This window comes from Tympanuchus pallidicinctus, unplaced genomic scaffold (assembly GCF_026119805.1).
Source record: "Tympanuchus pallidicinctus isolate F22 unplaced genomic scaffold, pur_lepc_1.0 scaffold12, whole genome shotgun sequence".
In the NCBI taxonomy this organism is placed as follows: domain Eukaryota; kingdom Metazoa; phylum Chordata; class Aves; order Galliformes; family Phasianidae; genus Tympanuchus; species Tympanuchus pallidicinctus.
In genome coordinates this window covers 3,266,319-3,285,199 of record NW_026294637.1, presented here as the reverse complement: position 1 = coordinate 3,285,199, position 18,881 = coordinate 3,266,319, and the positions used below count along the sequence as shown (strand labels likewise).

General features: G+C 48.1%; 1 protein-coding gene across 3 annotated transcripts; it reads right to left on the bottom strand.

Moving 5' to 3' along the window:
* Positions 1 to 2,181: 2,181 nt before the first annotated feature.
* Positions 2,182 to 16,763, bottom strand: LYSMD4 (LysM domain containing 4). Of its 3 annotated transcripts, XM_052672584.1 has the most exons (5): positions 14,618 to 16,763; positions 13,977 to 14,199; positions 9,126 to 9,283; positions 6,763 to 7,047; positions 2,182 to 3,123 (listed from the first exon to the last, which is right to left on the bottom strand). In XM_052672584.1, exons 4-5 carry the CDS (start codon positions 7,030 to 7,032, stop codon positions 2,479 to 2,481), a joined length of 915 nt encoding a protein of 304 aa, XP_052528544.1. In that variant the 5' UTR covers positions 7,033 to 7,047; positions 9,126 to 9,283; positions 13,977 to 14,199; positions 14,618 to 16,763; the 3' UTR covers positions 2,182 to 2,478. The 3 variants fall into 3 exon arrangements, with proteins under 3 accessions (XP_052528544.1, XP_052528543.1, XP_052528542.1); XM_052672583.1 differs by lacking the exons at positions 9,126 to 9,283; positions 13,977 to 14,199; positions 14,618 to 16,763 and adding an exon at positions 7,739 to 7,823; XM_052672582.1 differs by lacking the exons at positions 9,126 to 9,283; positions 13,977 to 14,199; positions 14,618 to 16,763 and adding an exon at positions 7,349 to 7,518.
* Positions 16,764 to 18,881: the final 2,118 nt, after the last annotated feature.

Below are 18,881 nucleotides of genomic sequence, written 5' to 3'. Positions count from 1 at the left end.
AGGACCCAACACCCTCATCAGGTTGGGTCCTGAAGTACCACTACAAGCTGTACCCACAGCTGACTTAACTCTAAGCTCTAAGGTTATAAAACACTTAGAGAACAGAACAACAGAAGGCAAGGTCGTACTTACGGCCTCCTGCCCCTCTCCGCTGGCGCTCCCTGCTGCAGCACTGCTGTGCTCTGTGTCCCACGGCCCCTCAGCAGCATCACCCCCCGCTCTGTTCTGTGTGCTGTGAGCAGCCCGAGTCACAGCGCTGCTGCCCGGCCTCTGCAAAACAAATGCTGTGGCACAAAACAAACGTGACAGCACCACATGTTGGGAATGCTTACATTTTGTAGCGCTCCGCACTGCTGCTGCAAAACACATCTTCCTAAACAAAGCTTGTCCGCCACACAGACAACAAACTGAAAAACACCCAACACGCAGTCTGGGGTGGGTAAGTGCCCCTTGTGCTTTTATTTCATTTCACTTGATTTAGAAATGTAGCGATTCCCCTCTTCCCAACCACAAGGGATACCTTTCCTTCACAGAAGAAAATACAAGCCTTCTTTTCCCCATTACAAGACACTCTAGATCCCTCATGCACAACTTAGGTTTGCCCAGGCTTTCCTAAGCCCTTTTTAAGGCTGCAGGAGCCCCACGGTGCAGGTGTAACACCACAGGTGTAACCACAGGGCTCTGCTTCGCGTAATGCTCTTTTCCCCCCACACCTTTTGTGCTGTGCAGAAGGTGCAACAAGGCTGCTCCCCTCACCCAGCTTCTTCACTTCTGATCAGTTTTAGGCAGCAAAAGAAAGGCTTTGAAAACAAACAAACAAACCAAAAAAACAACCAACAAACCCAAACCAACTTGCACGTGGTTCATGCACAGACATTAGGTTCAGCATCAGAGCCCAACAACGCAGCCAGGGTCCCTAAAAATGCTGCCCTTGCTGTGACTGACCCTCCACAGCTCCCAGGCAGCAGTGCCCTCTGCTGCAAGGCCTGCAGCAGGCAAGCAGCTCAGGTCTGACTCCGCAGCCTGCCACAAATGGACTCTGTGCTTTTTTTCTGCAGGCATCTTCTCGAGCTTGCTGGGAACACAGTAAATGGTGGGAAGGCTGCAGTGCGGGGCAAAGACAAACTGCCACGCTGTGTGCCTGCTCACCAGCTCTGCCTCCCCTGCAGGAGCTCAGCTCTGTGCAAACAGCCCCAAGGCTCCCCATGACACAACCAGCTGGCTGCTGCTGAGTTACAGCCTGGATCCCCTCATTTCATGCAACTGTGCCACAGCAGTACCTCAGCATTTAGCTCTAGGAGAGCTTACCTCTGTCTGCAGCCCCTGAATTTGTTGAATAAAAAGTTCTGAGGACAATTCTCTGCAGCAAAACTCTCTCCCAAAGCCTCACTGCTCCTCACTTCCAGCATGTAGTGTTCACTGACACAGCACACGTATCAGGCTTACAATACAGCTCAGCCACACAAACCTCCATTCACCCCCCCTATTTACTCAGAGTGGACAGGACTGTTCAGCATACAGCAGCTTCCCAGTCCCCATCTATAAAGCATCTGATTCACCTTTCTGTGACTACCTGACACAACGTTGGGCTTCTTTGTGGGTCTTTGTAGGTGAACTCAGCAGCACTCTCATTTGAATAGTACAAACAAGGAAACTCAAGTCCTCGACTGTGATGTGACATCTGAGATGCACCACTGTGGATTTAAACCAAAAGCAGGTAACAGCTAGACTTCCCCACACCAAATAAACCCTCAAGAAGAGCACAGCATCCCACAAGCCTTACTCTGTTCTCGCCATCTCCTGCCAATATTGTGGATGTCTGCTGCCAGCCCGCTGCAGCACTGACAAAACCCTGACAGAACAAGGGCTCTCAATGAGCTCTGCCTGCACGGACATTGGCAGGAAGCCTCTGAAGGACTTCCACCAGGACAAAAGCTTTGGCCTCACCCACCCCACTGCAGGATTCAAACCATCCACTGCTTAACCATCGCGCGCAAGATGTAGTGGTGAGGTGCTGCTGGTGTCCCTGTGCTGTGCCACACCCCAGCCAACCAATTAAAAGCCACTGCTTTTTGGGTTAGGCTGCCAAGGCTGCCACGCTCTGCAAGACAGAAAAATGACAGTTCATTGAAAAAGATGAGTCCTCACCTCTACTCCAAGCAAAACGTATTTTCTTAATAAAAAAAAAAACAAAAAACCAGCCCCCAGCTTTCCAATCACACCAATACTGCACTCTGTCACAGAAGTAAAGGGTTCAGCTTCTTAGACAAAACCACTCTTAAGAAATACCTGAAGCAATCAAGAAGAGCAAACTGCTTCAAAATACTTTCCCTCATCAGAGTTCACAAATGTTAAGCCAGTTGCCTGCTGGTCTTCACAAGCAACAGAGCATCCTTATTCTTCCATAAAATCGCATCTCCAGTTCAGTCAAGCTCCGAACTACATTGACTACTTTAAAAAAAAATAATATCTGTAGTGTTATCCCCCCGATTGCACTCGAGTCAGAGTCACTGTCTTATGGGCGCCCGTGCTGGGAGGTGAGGCTGTATTTGGCTGTGTCTCCCCCCTAGCATTTTTTTCTACAACTGAGCTTTGTAGTAATTTCCCTTCCAATCCATCTGTCGAAATATTTGAGGTTGCTGTTGTGTTGGAGGTGTGGGGCGCAGGGCCATTCTCTTGCGTTTTAAAATAGATGATATAAAATACCGGCAAGACAATTCCTACCAAGAGCATAATAAAAACTGCATTCCACCACTGGATTCCACAGTCCGCACCATTACTGCTCTCCCGCTTCCCCGGCTCGGCCAGCAGCCTCTCCGGTGGCTCCACGCAGAGCTCAGCACTCAGCTGCGCCTCCGCCTGCACGGCGTCCTGGATGCTCTTGTCGATGCCTTTGAAATAATCCACGAGCTGCCCGCTATCAGCACAGCCGCTGCCGCCAGCGCCAGGCTCCGGCACGTCCACCAGCACCGCGCCGCTCTGGGAGCGCGCAGCCGGGAGCGGCCTCAGCTCCTTGCTGCTCTCCGTCAGCAGCCCGTGGGTCTTCACAGGGATCTTGATGGACTTCAAAGCGTACAGGTCCTGCTCCCTGATAAAGTTGTTGACGCGTTTGATGTCTGCAACCTGCAAGATCCAAAAAGGACATCGCGTATGAGTTCAAAACGACCCAACCTTTCACTAGCGTTGAAGCACGAAGTGGCTACAAAACCAGCCTGAAAATAAAAACAAGCTCTGTTTGCAAGCAGTTCACTGTTCTTCAGAGATTTCCAGTGGTTGCAGACATGCTCCAGGTCCCGCAGCTTTAAGATGCTCCTGTTACATCCATTGCATGGACCCCCACCACACGGGCCCCCACAGTGCTTTCGCACCTCTTATGTAAGTTGTGCCTTTCTTATCAAGTTTTTCCCCTCTCTTTGCTTTCGTTACCTTTCTCTCCCTTTTTAAATCCAAGTTATAGCAAGAGGAGTCTTTAGAGCAAACCTTGTAAAAGCAGTTACACCTTAAACAGCAGACAAGGGCTGATGGTGATGGGAAAATTGCAGTGCGAGCAAGAGGTAAGCAGTAACAGCATCTCTGGAGCACACAGCAGCTCTGCAAGCAAGACTGCAGGCTGGGAGAGAGCAGCAGGCACCTCTCACACTGCTGAGCTTCTCCCCTGCATAACTGCTCCATGCAGCTCACTTCTCCACAGCTGGTACAAGGCCCTGGTGATAAACATTTAAAGCAATAATGTCCACCTGTGAGCAGCTCTGGATGTTGGTGTGTGCTAACAGACCATCAGCCAGGGGTCAACACCTGTGCTTGGTGTTTGCACCCAGCTCAGTCACGCAAACAGCAATGAGAACAGCAAGAAAGTACACACCATACATACAGCATAAGTCAACAAGGGCTGCTGGTATCAAAAAGCAAAGTCAGCAGGAAGGCAGTATTTCCTTATTTAACGTTAAGTAAAGAGAAGGCAGCTTAATACAGTGTGCACAGATAACCCCCTACAACCTGTCAGATAACAACCAGGCCCCACTGCAAGCAGCAAACCAAGGCAGCCAAGCAGATATGAAAGAATCTTGAAGGAAAGGCTGAAGGAGGCAAAGCAGAGGGAAGAGCAGGACCTGACTCAGAGACCCAACACCTCCGACACACCACACACAGAAAGTCTGATTTGCTCTTGTAGAAGTTTATCAAATTACTGCACGATGGTCATTCACTGCACACTCACAAATGTCAGGCTACCAATGAAACCAGTAAAACCATGAGGAGGATTAAAACCAAGAAAGTGCTTTTCTTCCTGCAGTGAGTGTCATCAGCTCCAACATCACTTGACAGCTCACAGCAAAGATCTGCCCTTATAAAAGACAACACATAGGTAAGCAGAAGGCAGCCCTACGGCAGTTCCCAAAGAGCTGCTGCAGGAACACGACCCTCTCCTTGGTGGCTGCAGAATGGCTGCCTGCAGGCAACCCCAGGGACCACCTCAGCCAGGGGGGAAGGGCTCCCTGCCCTGCAGGGCTCTGCCTGCACAGCTGCACAGTTCTGCTCCCTTCAGCCCATGTTGTTAGGGAAAGCTGGTTCAACAGGCAGGTCTGCTATGTCACAGCTGAGCTGCAGGACTGCACTGAAAAGGAGAGGGGAGATGGATGCCCGAACGTCCTGTTTACTCTGCACAGCCTGACATGTCTGAAAATGGGGTGTTTAATGCAGATCCTAATCTGCTGCCCCTGCAGCTAAGGGAATCCTCAGCTGCTGGATCAGACTCCTCACAGCTTGCCTCAGCAAAACATCAGGAATTAAACTCTCCAAAATTACTTTGTTATGAAATAACAATCTGACACTAAGCCTCCTAACTGAAGCTGTGCCTCAATTTTCTGTTTTCTTCCAATGAAAACAGCTTACTGGGACAGTAAACATCCCCTGCAGTGTCTGCAATCAAACTGCAACGCTGCGCTAAAGCTCTAGAAACAGAAAGTAGAGCAGCGCTCACACAAAAACAACAAAGCTGGTGGGAAAAATGTACAGCACTGGGCTGAGCAAGCCATTCAGGCTTATTATTTGTACTCATTTTTGGCTGCAGTGAGCTCCTCCTGTCCCAGCTGAAAACTATGCAAAAGCAGGCCCAGACTATACGTGGTCAAGAGTAAAAATGAGAAGTTTGTCGCGCTCTGCATCTCTGCCAAGTTACCTGTTGCACAAACAAAACTTTCTTGCACTGTCTCAATTCTCCCACCCCAAGCAGGCCCTGATGACTCTCAAACCAGTAACAAATTCTCTGGAATTTCAAGGAAATTTCAAGGAAAGCCCATCCTGGAATTTTTACACTGCCCACATTTTTTGCAGCTAAAAATCTTTGCTGACATCCCAGTAGTTTTTCAGGAGCTGCTTAACCGTGCAAATCCTACAAACTACGTTGATACTGACCAGCGTCAGCCTGTAAATAAATACACAGATCCCCAGTCACAAGGATTTCCATCTCTCTTCAATGTAATGGGAACAAATCAGAAGTGTGCTTTCTGAAGGGAGGGAGGCAGGGCGTTCTGCTGCGGGAGGAGTGTGCGGACTGCCTGAGTGCTCCTCGCTGTCACCACAGGAGAGAACCAACTATTGCTGGTAATCTTCCTTTAAGTTCAGTGAACTGCTACGATGTGGCACGAGTGGCAACAGTTGTGACTGTTATCTGCTGAAGAAGAGTACAGGGCTGCTACATCATCAGGGGCGGCTCCACTGCTCGCAATCAAAGCCTCTTTAAGCCCTACCAGCCTTCACAAGCACCAGCTTCAGCAGAACCTACAAGGGCCTTTGTTTTGTTTTTGTTTCTAAGGGATTGGGAGGGGAGGAATTGTCTCAGCTTCTCTAAGCCCTCTTGCTTCAGCTGTACCTTACAGCTGTGCTATTAAGCAAGACGGTGCAATAATATTGCAACAGTTCAGCAGTACCATGTCATTATCACCAACCAGGCCACCGTCCAAATGCTTGCATTATGCAACTTCTTAATCATGGCCTAGCTTGTAGATAAAGGAGCTTGTAGGTAAAGGAGACTCGAAAAATAAAGCTGTAACTGCTAAGCAATGGGGTATTCTTAATCTTCACATCAGGTCATTCAAACTGTCATCATTTTTCCCCCACATCAAACTCAGAATGTGTGTTTTTCAGTGTGTTCAAACTCCAGAGACAGTCTTTGTGTGCTGTTCTCTGCCTGCAACTGGCTGAGCCACATGCACCTCTGTGTACTGCAGGAGCCATCAAAGACCCCGCACAGCAGCTCTGTGACCCACAGTGGCACCTCTCCTATTGTAGGTCCATCTCAGACCCAGCATTTCCCAGCAATATGGAAGCTCATCCTTTTCAAAAAAAAGAAACAAAAAGGGAAATCTAGCCCAGGCCTCACCAAAGCAGCATTTCTTAACGCTGTTCAACTCATTTCAAACCTGTAACCCTGGAGAGGGCAGTGCTCTCTCCCTCACTTCTGTGCTCAGCTTCAACTTTATGCCCTCGAATAAATAAATACAAATCATGACTTTGCTGATGTCATCCAAACTAACCAGTAAGCCAGGCCACATGGGATGACATCTTCCATGGCTGTTAGCTCAACAGCTCTTTTTTTTAACCTTTCTCCAGCTCACTTTCTCCCAGCTGTTGACCATTCATGAAATACACAGGGCAAACACTGTCAGACAGCAAGGAGCCTACACACAATTCTGGGAAGTACTCTGCATGCACAACACATTTCTAAAAGTAAAGAAAACAAAAGCAAACAGAGATAGCTCTTACTTTGCAACCATACTGCAGGGCAAGCTTGTTCAGACTGTCGTCCTCAGTGATGTCTCTCTCCAGAAGCACCACATCCCCAGCTCTGCCCCGTGCATTGCTGCACTGCCGCTCCCTGCCCCTGGGCCGCAGCTCCATGACGTTGAGCTCCTCGTCTGACGACTCCTCTGAGTCAGAGCAGCCATTTGGGAACACGTACACTTGCCCTCCCGGGTAGCTGTGGATGGAAACAGGAGCCTGGAAGGGCCTCGTCCGGCTCTCGTTCAGCCTCATCTTCTATAGCAGCACCTGGAACAAAACAGACGTCACAATTTTTCATGATGCCATCTCTTTTTAAGGTCTGCCACGGGACAACGCTTCGCTCCACGTCACAAATTCTAACGTTTCCTAACAATAAATACGAGAAAGCCACCCCTTCACTTAAGGCAGGAATCTTTACTACGGCAACGATCCCTCAGAACAACGGGGCCCAGCCGCACACGCTAAGGACTGAGCGGCGCTACCTGAGGAGCCCTCAGTTCCCCGCAGAACCGCTCGGCGTTACGGAGAGGCGCAACCCGCGCGCATTCCGAGCCCCGGCCACGCGTACCTGCGACCCGCGGAACGCCGACAAGAAACGGCCCGACCGCTTCGCCCCAAGAGGCCGCAGCCGCCTGCCGCCCCGCCGTCAGCGCTCAGCCCTGCGCTGTGGCCGCGCTCGCGGTCGGAGCGGCGCTGCCCGCATCCTCGCGCGGCTCCGCGCGGCCCCTCGGTCTGCCCGGTGCGGCCTGCCGCCTCCTCCAGGGGAACGGGCCTGGCCGGGGCGGGCGGAGCGGTTCGGAGGGGCCGCGGTTCGGAGGGGCCTCGGCCCGACCGGGGCCCCGCCGTCACGGCCCGCCGCTCTCGGTGCCTGACCCGCGGCCCCGATCCCGACGGCCCACGCCGCCGCCCCGTCTCCCGGCCCCGCGCTCCCCGCCGGCCGTCGGCCGCGCGCACCAACCTAACTCCGTCTCTCCCCGACTCCGTCTTCCATTCGCTGGCAGCGCGGAAAGGCGGGACCTCAAAGCCACTTGACCAATGGGAAGCTGGGAAGGGCAGCGCACAGAGGTTGGTTGAGAGGTCGGCGCTGGAAAGCGTCGGGTGAGGCGCCTCTTAAAGGGCCCGCGCCGCGGGAGCGCCGTGGTTGCGCCGCGCGGGTTGGGCGCGCGGAGCCGGCAGCTCCCACGTGGCGCCTGCACACCGACATGAGCTCCTTCCCAGGAAAAGCCAGACTTAATCACATCCCGATAAAGAAAAAAAAAACTTCAACGAAGATCTCGGTTCAGGCTTTCCAAAAAGAGCACGAACGGGAACAAGGCTCCCTCCTCCCCTCTCCTGCGATTGCTTTAAGATCTTGCCCAAATCCAGAACTGCTGTTCTCTTCACCCCTTCTGCTTTGTCCCCATCTATGCAGGCTGACTTCAGGAGCATTCTCATTTCGCTCACATTCCTTGTATCTTGTTTCCCTTTAAGCAGCCTACTAAAAACTTATTTAATCGCAATAAAATCTATTATTAGCATTTCAGACCGCTCAGCGACAGTTCGCTACCTTCAGCTGGGAAGCCGGGGGCTGAGCACACAACTTGAAAGCAGCTCTGAACGCTGCATTGAAGCAGCCATCCGAGGGCCGTTTCACACATCCCAGCACATTGGCTCGCCAGCACTGGCTGCTGGGCTGCAGCTGTTCAGGTTGGCACCCGGTGGTTTCCAACTGCCCTGCATTCACAATGGTGAAAGCTGCAATTCATAAATCACCATAACTGTGAGCCATGATTTGGGATTAATAAAAGCGAGTCAGAGGGAAATCATTCACCCATTTCCTCTGCCGTATGGGTTATTAACAAGAAAAATGTAGAATGAAGAGTAATCAATAAAAGAGGAGGTGGGAACCCTCGCAAATACTGAACTATAGCCCTGATACAGTGCAAGTTAAAGAAATACTTCTTTAGCATCTGCTTCTTAATTTCAACCAGTTACTTCCGTTCAGTCGAGCATAAAATGGGAAAGACTCCAGAAGAGCACTGTGAGGCAACAGAAATCTACTGATACTTCTGGTATCACTGAATTGCATTTCAATAAAGTTACCCTCCATTTTAAATGTAGAAGTATGAGCCAAATAGAACAAAATAATACTCTCCCATGTCTGGAGTGACTGAGCTTATGTGAGTACTGTGTACACATTTGATTGAATTACATACAGCAACATGTTTAAGAGATAGATACACCATGCACACCACTTAGAAAAGAAAACTTCAGTTAAGTAAATATCAGGCATATATTTAATACAGTTAACTGAGCTATGGAGGTTACTCGAAGTGCATGTTTGGTAGCACTGGGCTCCACCTCACCTCTTAGAATGATCTCTCCAGTTTGCAGGGCATGTCCAGCTCAGCAGGTTCTGAACTCAGCCACAGGCAGTTCCACACACGAGCACTCCTGCCACCGACAGCCCGCGAGGGGTCTTGTGTCGAAAACAAGGAACAAAGTGATGGTTTAGGGATCACATCTGGAAAGAAACACAAAACCTGTGTTCACGCTGTTGTGTAGTAGCAGCCACAAGACCTGGCTTACAAAAAGCTTCACACCTTGTCCGTAGGGGAATTCCCAACTGAGGGGCAACCAGACCCAGACAAGACCAACATCTTCCTTACATAAGGGAACACCCACTTGCAAGGTGACACCCAGCCCTGCAGCATGGGGCACACACAGTGGACACAGTGGCTTGTCGTGCTGGCCAGAGAGAAGCTTGCTATTGCCTGCAAGGAGAAGCAGATTTTGTCAACCCTCTGAGTAGCATGTGAAGCTGTGGGCACACCGTACCTCTGACTTCTTCCAGGCAAGAAGCACAGCTCTCATGTCCATCCTTGCAAGTTTTTTTTCCTCCTTGTAACACAGCAGGCATTACAATAAGCATTCATCACTCATCTCCAGCTCATCAGATTAGTCCCACCTATGACAACTAAGTTTGCGACTATGCTGTGACTCAGGATTGAGACTTTCATCTTGGGAACCACAACGCAGATCTACAGCACTGTCGTCTCCTGGAGGAGATAATGTGTCCTTGTTCAGAGACCTAGTTCTGTGCTTGGCTTCCAGCAAGCAGCACCATTTGGCTCTGGCTGCCTGGTCTATGTGATAGCAGAGACTGAATTACTTCAGAAAAAACAGATACTTACTCTTTATATAAAAACAAATGACAAATTAAAAGTGGTTTTAATTTTGAAGTTTGTATTTTCTTGAGATTATGCCAAATCCTGGAACCCATACTCCACACCCTGTCCTTCTAGAGGAATTTGGCTAGGGAACACACCGTAAGATTTGTTCCCTTTCCTCTCCTTTATTCTTAAAGTCCTGAGTACTAGTAAAATCCTGCTCCTCCACCCCCCTTCCTGCAACTGGTAAATTGTGAAGAACAGGAATGTTCCTGGGAAGAAACCCAGGCTGAATCGCATTCAGAACAAGTCAGAGATTTCTTGCATAGCTGAAGCATGTGTTTGCAATCCCCAACTGCTGGAGCATGCAAGCCCTGCCAGCATATATTGTTCCTTCATATATTCTCAGAGAGCTCTTAGAGTCTAGGGCACTCTGTGGACAACATTCCACTGAGGCACAACTTCTTGGCCCATCTGCTAATGGTGCCAGGGACAAAAAGGCTCTTGTGTAGGTATGGCAAATAGGCAGCATCACTTTTCCATGAAACTACGTTAGTGATGGTCGGAGCCATTGGTCTGCACGATGTCCTGTGCTATAGACTGGCTCCATTTGAGCTGGCTTACCTACAAGGCAAGGTTTCAGGCAGCTTCTAGGACTGGTTAACTCTGGTAATAAGCATGTGCAGCCCCAGCAAAGTACTGCCCAGCAAGGAGGGACAAAACTGTGAGAACTGTAATAAACGTCCAGAAGTTATCTGGTAACTGCTGGGAAGCAGCAGACAGCCAGTAGCTACACACAGCCTGCTCTCCCTTCTCCTGAGAGCTGCCACTAGCCCAGAGAGAATTTAAATTAAATCTAAATGGAATGGTTCAAAACAGGAACATGACGTGGCCAAGAAAGGTGGGAAGCTGGGGACTGAGACACTGGTTGGAAGAACACTGCTTCAGTGCATATGGGAGGAAGCTTTTGTCCTTGGCATCATGCAGTGTGCAGTACACTACAGGAGCACAAAGTGAGTCTTCACTCAAGCTGGTGCTGGTACTGGGGAAAGGCAGGTTGATGAAAGCATCACTTGCCTTTCCAATCACCTTATCATGTGAGCAGAGCTTGCCAAGAGCTGTGTCTCATTCTGCACTCCTCACAGCCTGAGCCAACAAGCCTGAACACCCTGTGCTGATATCTGATATTGCTCAGCATTGCATGGCAGTCTCGAGCACTGCAGATGCATCCTTTCAGAATGGACGACGACTTCTGTGTGCTTTTCTGCACATGGCATGCTCCTTGCTTTCTCCAGCTCATCTAACTTCCAAAAATGTCCAATCCAACTCTGTAATTTCTTAAATGTGAAGAACAGAGAAAACACAAAGGTCTTCCAGTTCAAGATCTTTGACCTCAGTCCCTGAAAAGGCTGTGCTGTGCTTAGCTTGGCTACTTTCATTCTCCCAGGTAGGGTTCCCACGTCTGGCGCATGGCAACAGTAATGAGCAAGTAACACATGGGGGCAGCAGCACGCTTTGCTTTCTTGTCAAACATGCAGGAACTCGTGGTTGTGGCATCCTTACAAGGTCTCATGGAACTGAGGTGTCCCGGGATTTGAGGGTCACTGTATTGGACACAAGACCAGAGTGACAGTCACGGCTGATCACACTGTGGGAAATCCTTGAAGAGAGGATCTTTGCGGCCTCACAGCCCAGAAACCTGTGCCTCTGTCACTGCATCTGGCCTTCCTCCTGTCCCTGCAGTTCCAGTGCAAGCGCTCTGTGCTCATGTTACAAAGAGCATTCAACTGGCAGACAGTGGCACCATTGTCTGCAATGGCAAATATGGAGGAAGTGAAAATCTCAGGGCTCAGTGGCTCAGTTCAGACCCTGCTGCCCACCACTGCAGCAGCCTGCTGAGCTTGTTGCACTGCAGGCAGGATGGAGTCCAGCATATGCCACTCAGTGGGGTGAAATGAAAAGGATGCTCTCATTTGACTGCATCAGAAGAAAGATGCAGGGTTCACATGACATCATTTATTATCTTAGAGATTCTGAGTGTTCAGGTAATGGGGAAAAGCCTTAATCTTGGCAGTGAATGTGGTACAGGCTACGTTTTCAGAGTAGGAGCATTTAGGTCAGGGAAGTGGTCCTAATTTACACTGCAAGGCTCTGTGATTGATTGCCTGACACTAATATTTCCACAGCAGGATGTCCTTGCTGCTGGAGGTGAGCAGAACTTCAGGAGTTGCTTGTGCACCTGATATTTACCTGGTCTCTCACATCAGCACTGCACACTGTGTGAGTACACATGGTGTCTGAGTGGTTACCCAAGCTGATGCTCAAAATGGCAAGAAATAAAAAACAGCAAAAGGAATCCCAGAGAAATGATGATGGGTTGATTATAATGAGGAATAGGAAACAAACCAGCTCTATGCCTCATGAGTAATTAGAAAATAATCATCAGACAAATGGCCAAATAGGAAAAGCATTTTCTGTAACTAAGGCTACTACTTTAATTGGAAAGTGCTGTTAACACAACTGCATGATGGAGGCGAGAGCAATAGCACAACAGGGCTGTTGCAGATCTGCAAGTAAACAGCTGAAATGCATCTCTCAACTTCAATCTGTGACTTTCTGAAGCCAAAAGAACAACTTTAAATTTGAAACTGCTGTTGGAGCTCATGCTTCAGCTGGGCTTTGTGCCAGGACATGCAAAGACTTAGGGCATTAAGAGTCTCATGTAGAAGAAAAGACAGTGAGGAGTCATTTGAGCTGGCTAGTAATGCACTGAGATGTAGCAAGATCTGCCTTCATTCCCTTTAAGCTAACTTGTGGGGAAGGAAATTGGAAAAAATGAGATTGTATCACTTATAACTCTTACAGCAAATCTAGGGCTGAGCACAGCCTTGGCCAATACAACTGTGTCCTGCATACAGAGCAACAGAAGGGTCACTGCCCCAAGCTGCCTCTGCCCTTTCAATAGCTGGGCAGTGAGGTGGCCCCTGAAGGTGCCCAAAGTGCTAATCAAGCATCATTAAAGGTATCCAAGGAACTGTTCTGACAGCTGTTGTCTTCTATTCACTTTGAACCATAATGCCAGGGAACTTTTGTTCTTCCAGAGAGTTCAAAGTATTCATAAATCCACAGCCATGCAACGCTTTAATGGTACCTCTGCTATTCCCTGAGTTGCAGGGAATTAACTGATTCACCCATGGCTGATGCACACAGCACAGCCTGATCCCAGCACTGGGAAACTGGGGCGAGCAAGCATTAAGCAATAAAAGATGTGTCTGACTGTCAGTAAAGATCTAGTAATGCTGCATTTACAGTGAACAGTAGCTCACACATGAGCACTACCAGCATGACCACCAAGTACCAAACAAAGCACAACCAGCCAAATCTCCTACAGAAAAGGAGAAAGAGCTGACCAATGCCTTTTTCTACAGGCTGTGTCCCTCCTGGTTAATGCTGCAGTTCCCTGGATCTTTGCATAGGCAGGGTTTCAACAGACAGCCTGAGAATGATTACCAGGAGTCTATGTGATCCTTCCCTGGGACTCTTCACTGCCAGAAGCTGCTTTACAATATTCCCAACCATTTCCCTAACTATCTGACATGTTGGACAAAATTAAAGAAACATGGGCCTTGGCCTTCGAGATGACTGGGAAAGAGCTAATCAAGCTCTCAGCTGAGCCAATTCAAGGAAGAACATCGTCAGCAATACGTTTTCTCTAATTGGAGCCAAGGAATGGGTACGTTCTCATGGGAAAATCTTCCCCTTTCCTCTAGGCCACATGGACCATGAAGAGAGGGGCCCCAGTGGGCAGCACAGGACGTCTACCATAGTGCTGGGGACTTACTTAGATGATAAAGGAAAAGAAATGCCACAAAAACGTTCCCTTTTTTTTTTAGACAAGTGCTAGGAAAGCCTCTACAGCTGCAGGAGCTCTTGCACTTCATATGCTCATGCAAATGGTGGGTAAGCAGTCTAGGGAGGGTAGCAGTCTAGGCTGCGTTTACAGCTGCTCGTGGGCCCACAGCTGGGGCTCACCATGTAGACACCAACCTTGTAAGGAACACTTTGTACGTCCAGGATCCAGAATCAGAAAGGGAGTTTCACCACGGTCTCCTCCACAAAGGTCAGAGAGAAGCTGGTTCCTGGGTTGTGCTCATGAGGAGATCACCAACATGGTACACGGGAGAGTGGGTGCATGCTGGCAATGACCCCTGGCCTTTAAAACTACCAGGATCCCATGCCCTTCTCACTTTCAATTTTGTCCCTCTTTGTGCTGAATTCAGAACACACACAAGTGAAAAAAAAACAAAAGTGAAAAAAAAAAAAAGGAGGGTGGAGAGGAACTACTATGAGAATTAAAGCGATAGCAGCAAGATGAACACCACACAAAGCCACCCCTCTTGCCTCACTCCTTAAAATTGAAAACACCTCTCTATTCTTCCCCATTTATTACTATAGGAAAGTGCATTTTTGAGTCTTAAGGACTTCTGTGTCTAAAGAGGTGGCACTGGGGCGTGCTGCTATACCAGTGCTGAACTTTGGGGTATCTCTGCTTCAAGTTACTGAGGGAAAATCACAGTAAAAGAGCTAGCTATGGATCTCAGCATGATCAACATCGGACTTTAAGAACCTGCACTTACAAACTCCTTGCCTGGTAGGGAAAGAAATCTATCAAAACACTTTCAACTTACCAGAAAGCTCACACCAGCTGCTCTTTGTGGAAATGTCAAGGGAACAAGACCTCATCCCAGATGGCCAGAGAACACAAGGTGCTGCTGAACAGGAGGGGAAGATGCTGTACAACATGTGGCACCTGAAGAAGTGAGAAAAGCCAGGGCAGCTTCTTGGTCCAGGAGATAAATCTTCATGCCTTTTTATAGATATGATGCATTTACAGATATTTCCAGAAAGGGGCAGTAGAGACCAAACCCACGGGACGAATAGGAAAAGACATCCTCTTCAGGGAGAAATAAAGAGTGAGAATTGCTTGCAGTGGCTTTTCCTTGGCATAGAGAGGCTCCACCATGCCATGTCCATTCAAATAAAACCAGCAGGACTTACACAGGCCAAAATGGGGCTGCTTGGTGTAACAATTGCAGTTTGCTCTGAGATGACTTCCTTTACCTGCTCTTCAGGAGAGCAGTAACCCTGCCTATGTTTCAAATACAGATACTGCATGGGCTGCATGAGCTGGCACAAGGCTTTTCAGTGCATCAGAGGAGCACTGTATTACGTACTACATAACACAGCCAACCCTACAGCACCAAGGTTTTCTGTCAAGCTCACAGATACTTATGCCACTGCTCATCACTAACACAATTTCACTTCCATCTGACCTTGAAAGAGTGGAGACATGACAAAAAGAGGTGCTTTTAAAATCAAGACTCTCAGCAACTCATGTTGTTAAAGTCTGAAACAGGAAGGCCTGTCTCTGCACCTTTTTTACAATCTCTTCAGATTCTCCTGTACCACAGAGCAAAATTCTAAAGCTGATTCAAGTTCTTTACCTGGAGAAAACCCCACATGTTTTACTTAATTCAAACCACCTATTTTCAGCTCTTCATTGCTGCATTATGCCATCCTCTTGCATCATACATCATCCACGGAGGAGGGAATGTTTTTTGGCAGTGGAATGCCCAGAAGCCTCAGCTGTGGGACAATACAAGCAGGCACATACCATGCAGCCAGTCTCTTCCTTAAAGAGCTTCTAGCCTAAGAATAAGATTTCAAAACAGGGAGAAGAGCAGGGAGCAACATCAGGTGAGAGACAGCTATCTGCAGCAGAGGAGGTGAGGCAGTAACAGCTTCATCGGGAAACCAAGAACCTTTTCTGATCCTGCACACAGCATAGCACAACACACCAGCAATCTGGCTGCAGACCGAAATCTTGGCTTCCCCTGAAGCCAATGGCAAACATCCCACTGGCTTCAGTGGGAGGAGGACTTCGTGCCAGATCTCGTGCTTCCCATTCCTTTGCTGTAGCCATGAGAGCAAGCTTCACTTCCAAGGCAGTGTCTGCAGCTAGGGCCTTCTGGGACAGGAGAGTGGTTCTCCTTGCCACCTGACAAGTATCAATGGGAAATAAAAGACTTCTTTTTAACAGAAAACTTTACTGCCCTGGGTAACAAGCTGCTTAGTGATATGAGACTCTCCAGCCTGAATTTTTTTTTTAGGTTTCAATGTCTATCTACAAGGTGCACAAGAGCTCAATCATACAGCTTTTGGCCCTGGTGGGGACACTAGTGGGAGAGGTGGCACGAACAGGGTTACGCAGCTGGAAACCCTCATCTCTCCTGTCTTAATATCTCTCAACCCATACCATCACATGGCGGTACAAATGCATAGTGTGACTTACAGCAACATGGCAGACAGGAAAATTAAGATGGCCCCTTTTACAGAAAGCGTATCCCAGCTGCTTTTAGCACAGCAGAGTCAATGGCTATTTGAGGAGTTGAAGAAAAGGATGCTGGCAGAACTGTATGCTGACTGCACAGGGCTCTCTGTGTTTGCTCTGGCATGAAAGGTTACTTAGATCACTGTGCAGGCTGGAGATGGAAGGTTCTGGTTCCTATCAACCTGGCAGACTTGGTATAGCACAAAGGGGACGTATGTTCGGCTGTTGAAATGAGCATCTTGAGATCTCCTAGCTATTTTTGAGGTGGCAAGGTCAGGACTCGCATTCCTTACAAACCTTTGCTTTCCTTGGCAATAATCAAGGGTGCTGTTAGGGAAATCCTGGTGGGTGTTTTGTGATCAGTCAAGCACAGCAGATTACATTACTGGATGGTGTATACAGGACCTCCCATCTTCTAGATATAGTAAAACAAGTCTGTTTTCTCCAGAAATTCTGGAGTCACCAGCATGGTGCTGGCCACCTGTATTATTTCTTGGGTCACACAGAATGTCTACCGGTCAGACTGATGTCTATACAGCTGACTGCATATCAATTCTAAAGGCAAAGGAAATTCTTAAAATCCCACAGCACAAATGTGCACTGCTACAGAAAAGCAGGTGGAGATGTGCCAAGATACAGCTCCTCAGTTGCTACCCCTTTAACAAATGCCCTGCGAGGAAAACTGGGAAGTATTTCATGAAAGAGCAAAGATAACATAAGACTATCCGGCAAAGGCTGGAATTTAATATTAATGGCTTTCCTCTACTCACTGTATTTCCTGTTCCTAACTTAACCCACTAAAATCACCAATGGTCAAAGAATGGCTATAAACTTTTTCACATCTAAAAACCCCTTCATTGGAAGATCTCAGAGAACTTGGCAAGTATTAAGGACTGCTACAGAATGGCTGTCCTCAGAGGATACTGTCCAGGTAGTCAGCGTGCAGAAGCCTTTTTGGCTCCCAAAGCCAAATACTGAAATTTAGGTTCTGCCCATCTCTGCAGGAATATCTTCCTGAGAGGAGCTGAGCTTCCCTTTCAATTCATGCTCCACATTCAGTGTGAGAAATACCTTCCCAAGAGACAGATGGGTAACAGATACACAGCAGTGATGTGACTGGTGTCATTTCAGCCTACCAGCCAATTTAGAATCTTGCTCACAGAGCTTCTCAGGGGTTACAATGGAGACTGCTCCTGCCTGTGCATGGCTCAGCTGCTGGTATTTCTAAACAGCTCTGTTCAACAATAGCACAGGGAAGTTTGTTTTGATAGTGAGCTGGACTAGGCCCCATCTCCCCACCTCTCCCTGCCAGCTGGTACTTGCCTGCAGGAGTCCAAGTATTAGTTAACATGGGTAAGAAGTGCAGAATTTTTCTCTTCCAAGTCTTGTGGCCTCTCGGTGATCCTACTGTGCCACCCACACCTCCCTTCAACTGGGCAAAATACCTGAATTATGAAGTTGACTTGCCAAGAGAAATTTAGACCAGAAACATCTCTGGAAAGATGGGTCTCACCAAGGGCTGCAGCCTGCAAAAGAGCACAGCGCTGGCTGGGGCACGTGGCTGGGGAGAGAAGCATTAGTCACTGCCTGCCTCATGTTCGGCCCCCTCGGACAGTCTCCTCTCTTGGAAGATGCACTGTTTTGCCTGTATGACTGTTGGCAGAAACTAGTGAGCAGAGCTGGTTGAAAATTTTCCATCAAAACAATATTTTTGAATTGCCAGAAGATACTTTAAAAATTAAGTGGAAAAATCAGAGGAAAGGGCCTGGGTTTTGGCTGACATTAGTGGTTAGAAAATTCTCAAACTTGAGATTTTTTTTAGCCAAAAATGGAAGCATTTGGGGTGAGGTGGGGAAGGAGAGAGGAGCAGCCTGGCAAGACTTAGCGGTACCCTGAAAAACATATAAGACATTTTTTACAAATATGTTTTTGTCAGGATTTTTTGTTGGATTTGTTTTGCTTTGTTTTGGTTTTGTTTTTTGCACAGTGAATGATAGTTCTGTTTTAGACCCATTCTACAGGGATACTGGAAAACAAACTAATGTGCTTTTCCTTTCTTATGCTATACTCACATGCCCTTACGGTATATGCATAGGCAGCACTTTGTCTAGACAGACACATAAGAAACACCAAATCTCATGGTCTCTTGGATCTGCCCAAGAGCCTACCTCCCAAAAACTGAAGCTCTGACAGTAAGGGACATATGCACACAGCTGATTCTGCTCTGAGTTTGTACAGCTGATACAAAGGCTTGATAAACAATGCCATTGCCTTGCATACAAATAATCTAAGCCATGAGGACAGACAGGGAAAAGGCACTGCTTGCAAAGGTATGGCACACACAGCTATTGCAAAATTGTCCGTACTTAATAGGCAGCAACAGGCAATATATTGCTAATGGCACTGCAGAGACAATGGCACATAAATACCTGGAAGCTGCAGAAAGCTGTTTTCCATCTTGCTAACACAATCATGCATGTTTTTCTTCTTCCCTTTTAAATTACTTCTTCAGCAAAAATGACTGAGAAAAGGAAACAACTTCTTCACTCCTGGGAAATGCA

Coding starts and splice junctions, on each gene's coding strand:
- LYSMD4 (XM_052672584.1), bottom strand. CDS start 7,032: ATGAGGCTGAACGAGAGCCGGACGAGGCCCTTCCAGGCTCCTGTTTCC. Junction 3,124..6,762: donor CCCTGCAGTATGGTTGCAAA/GTAAGAGCTATC, acceptor TGGATCTTGCAG/GTTGCAGACATCAAACGCGT.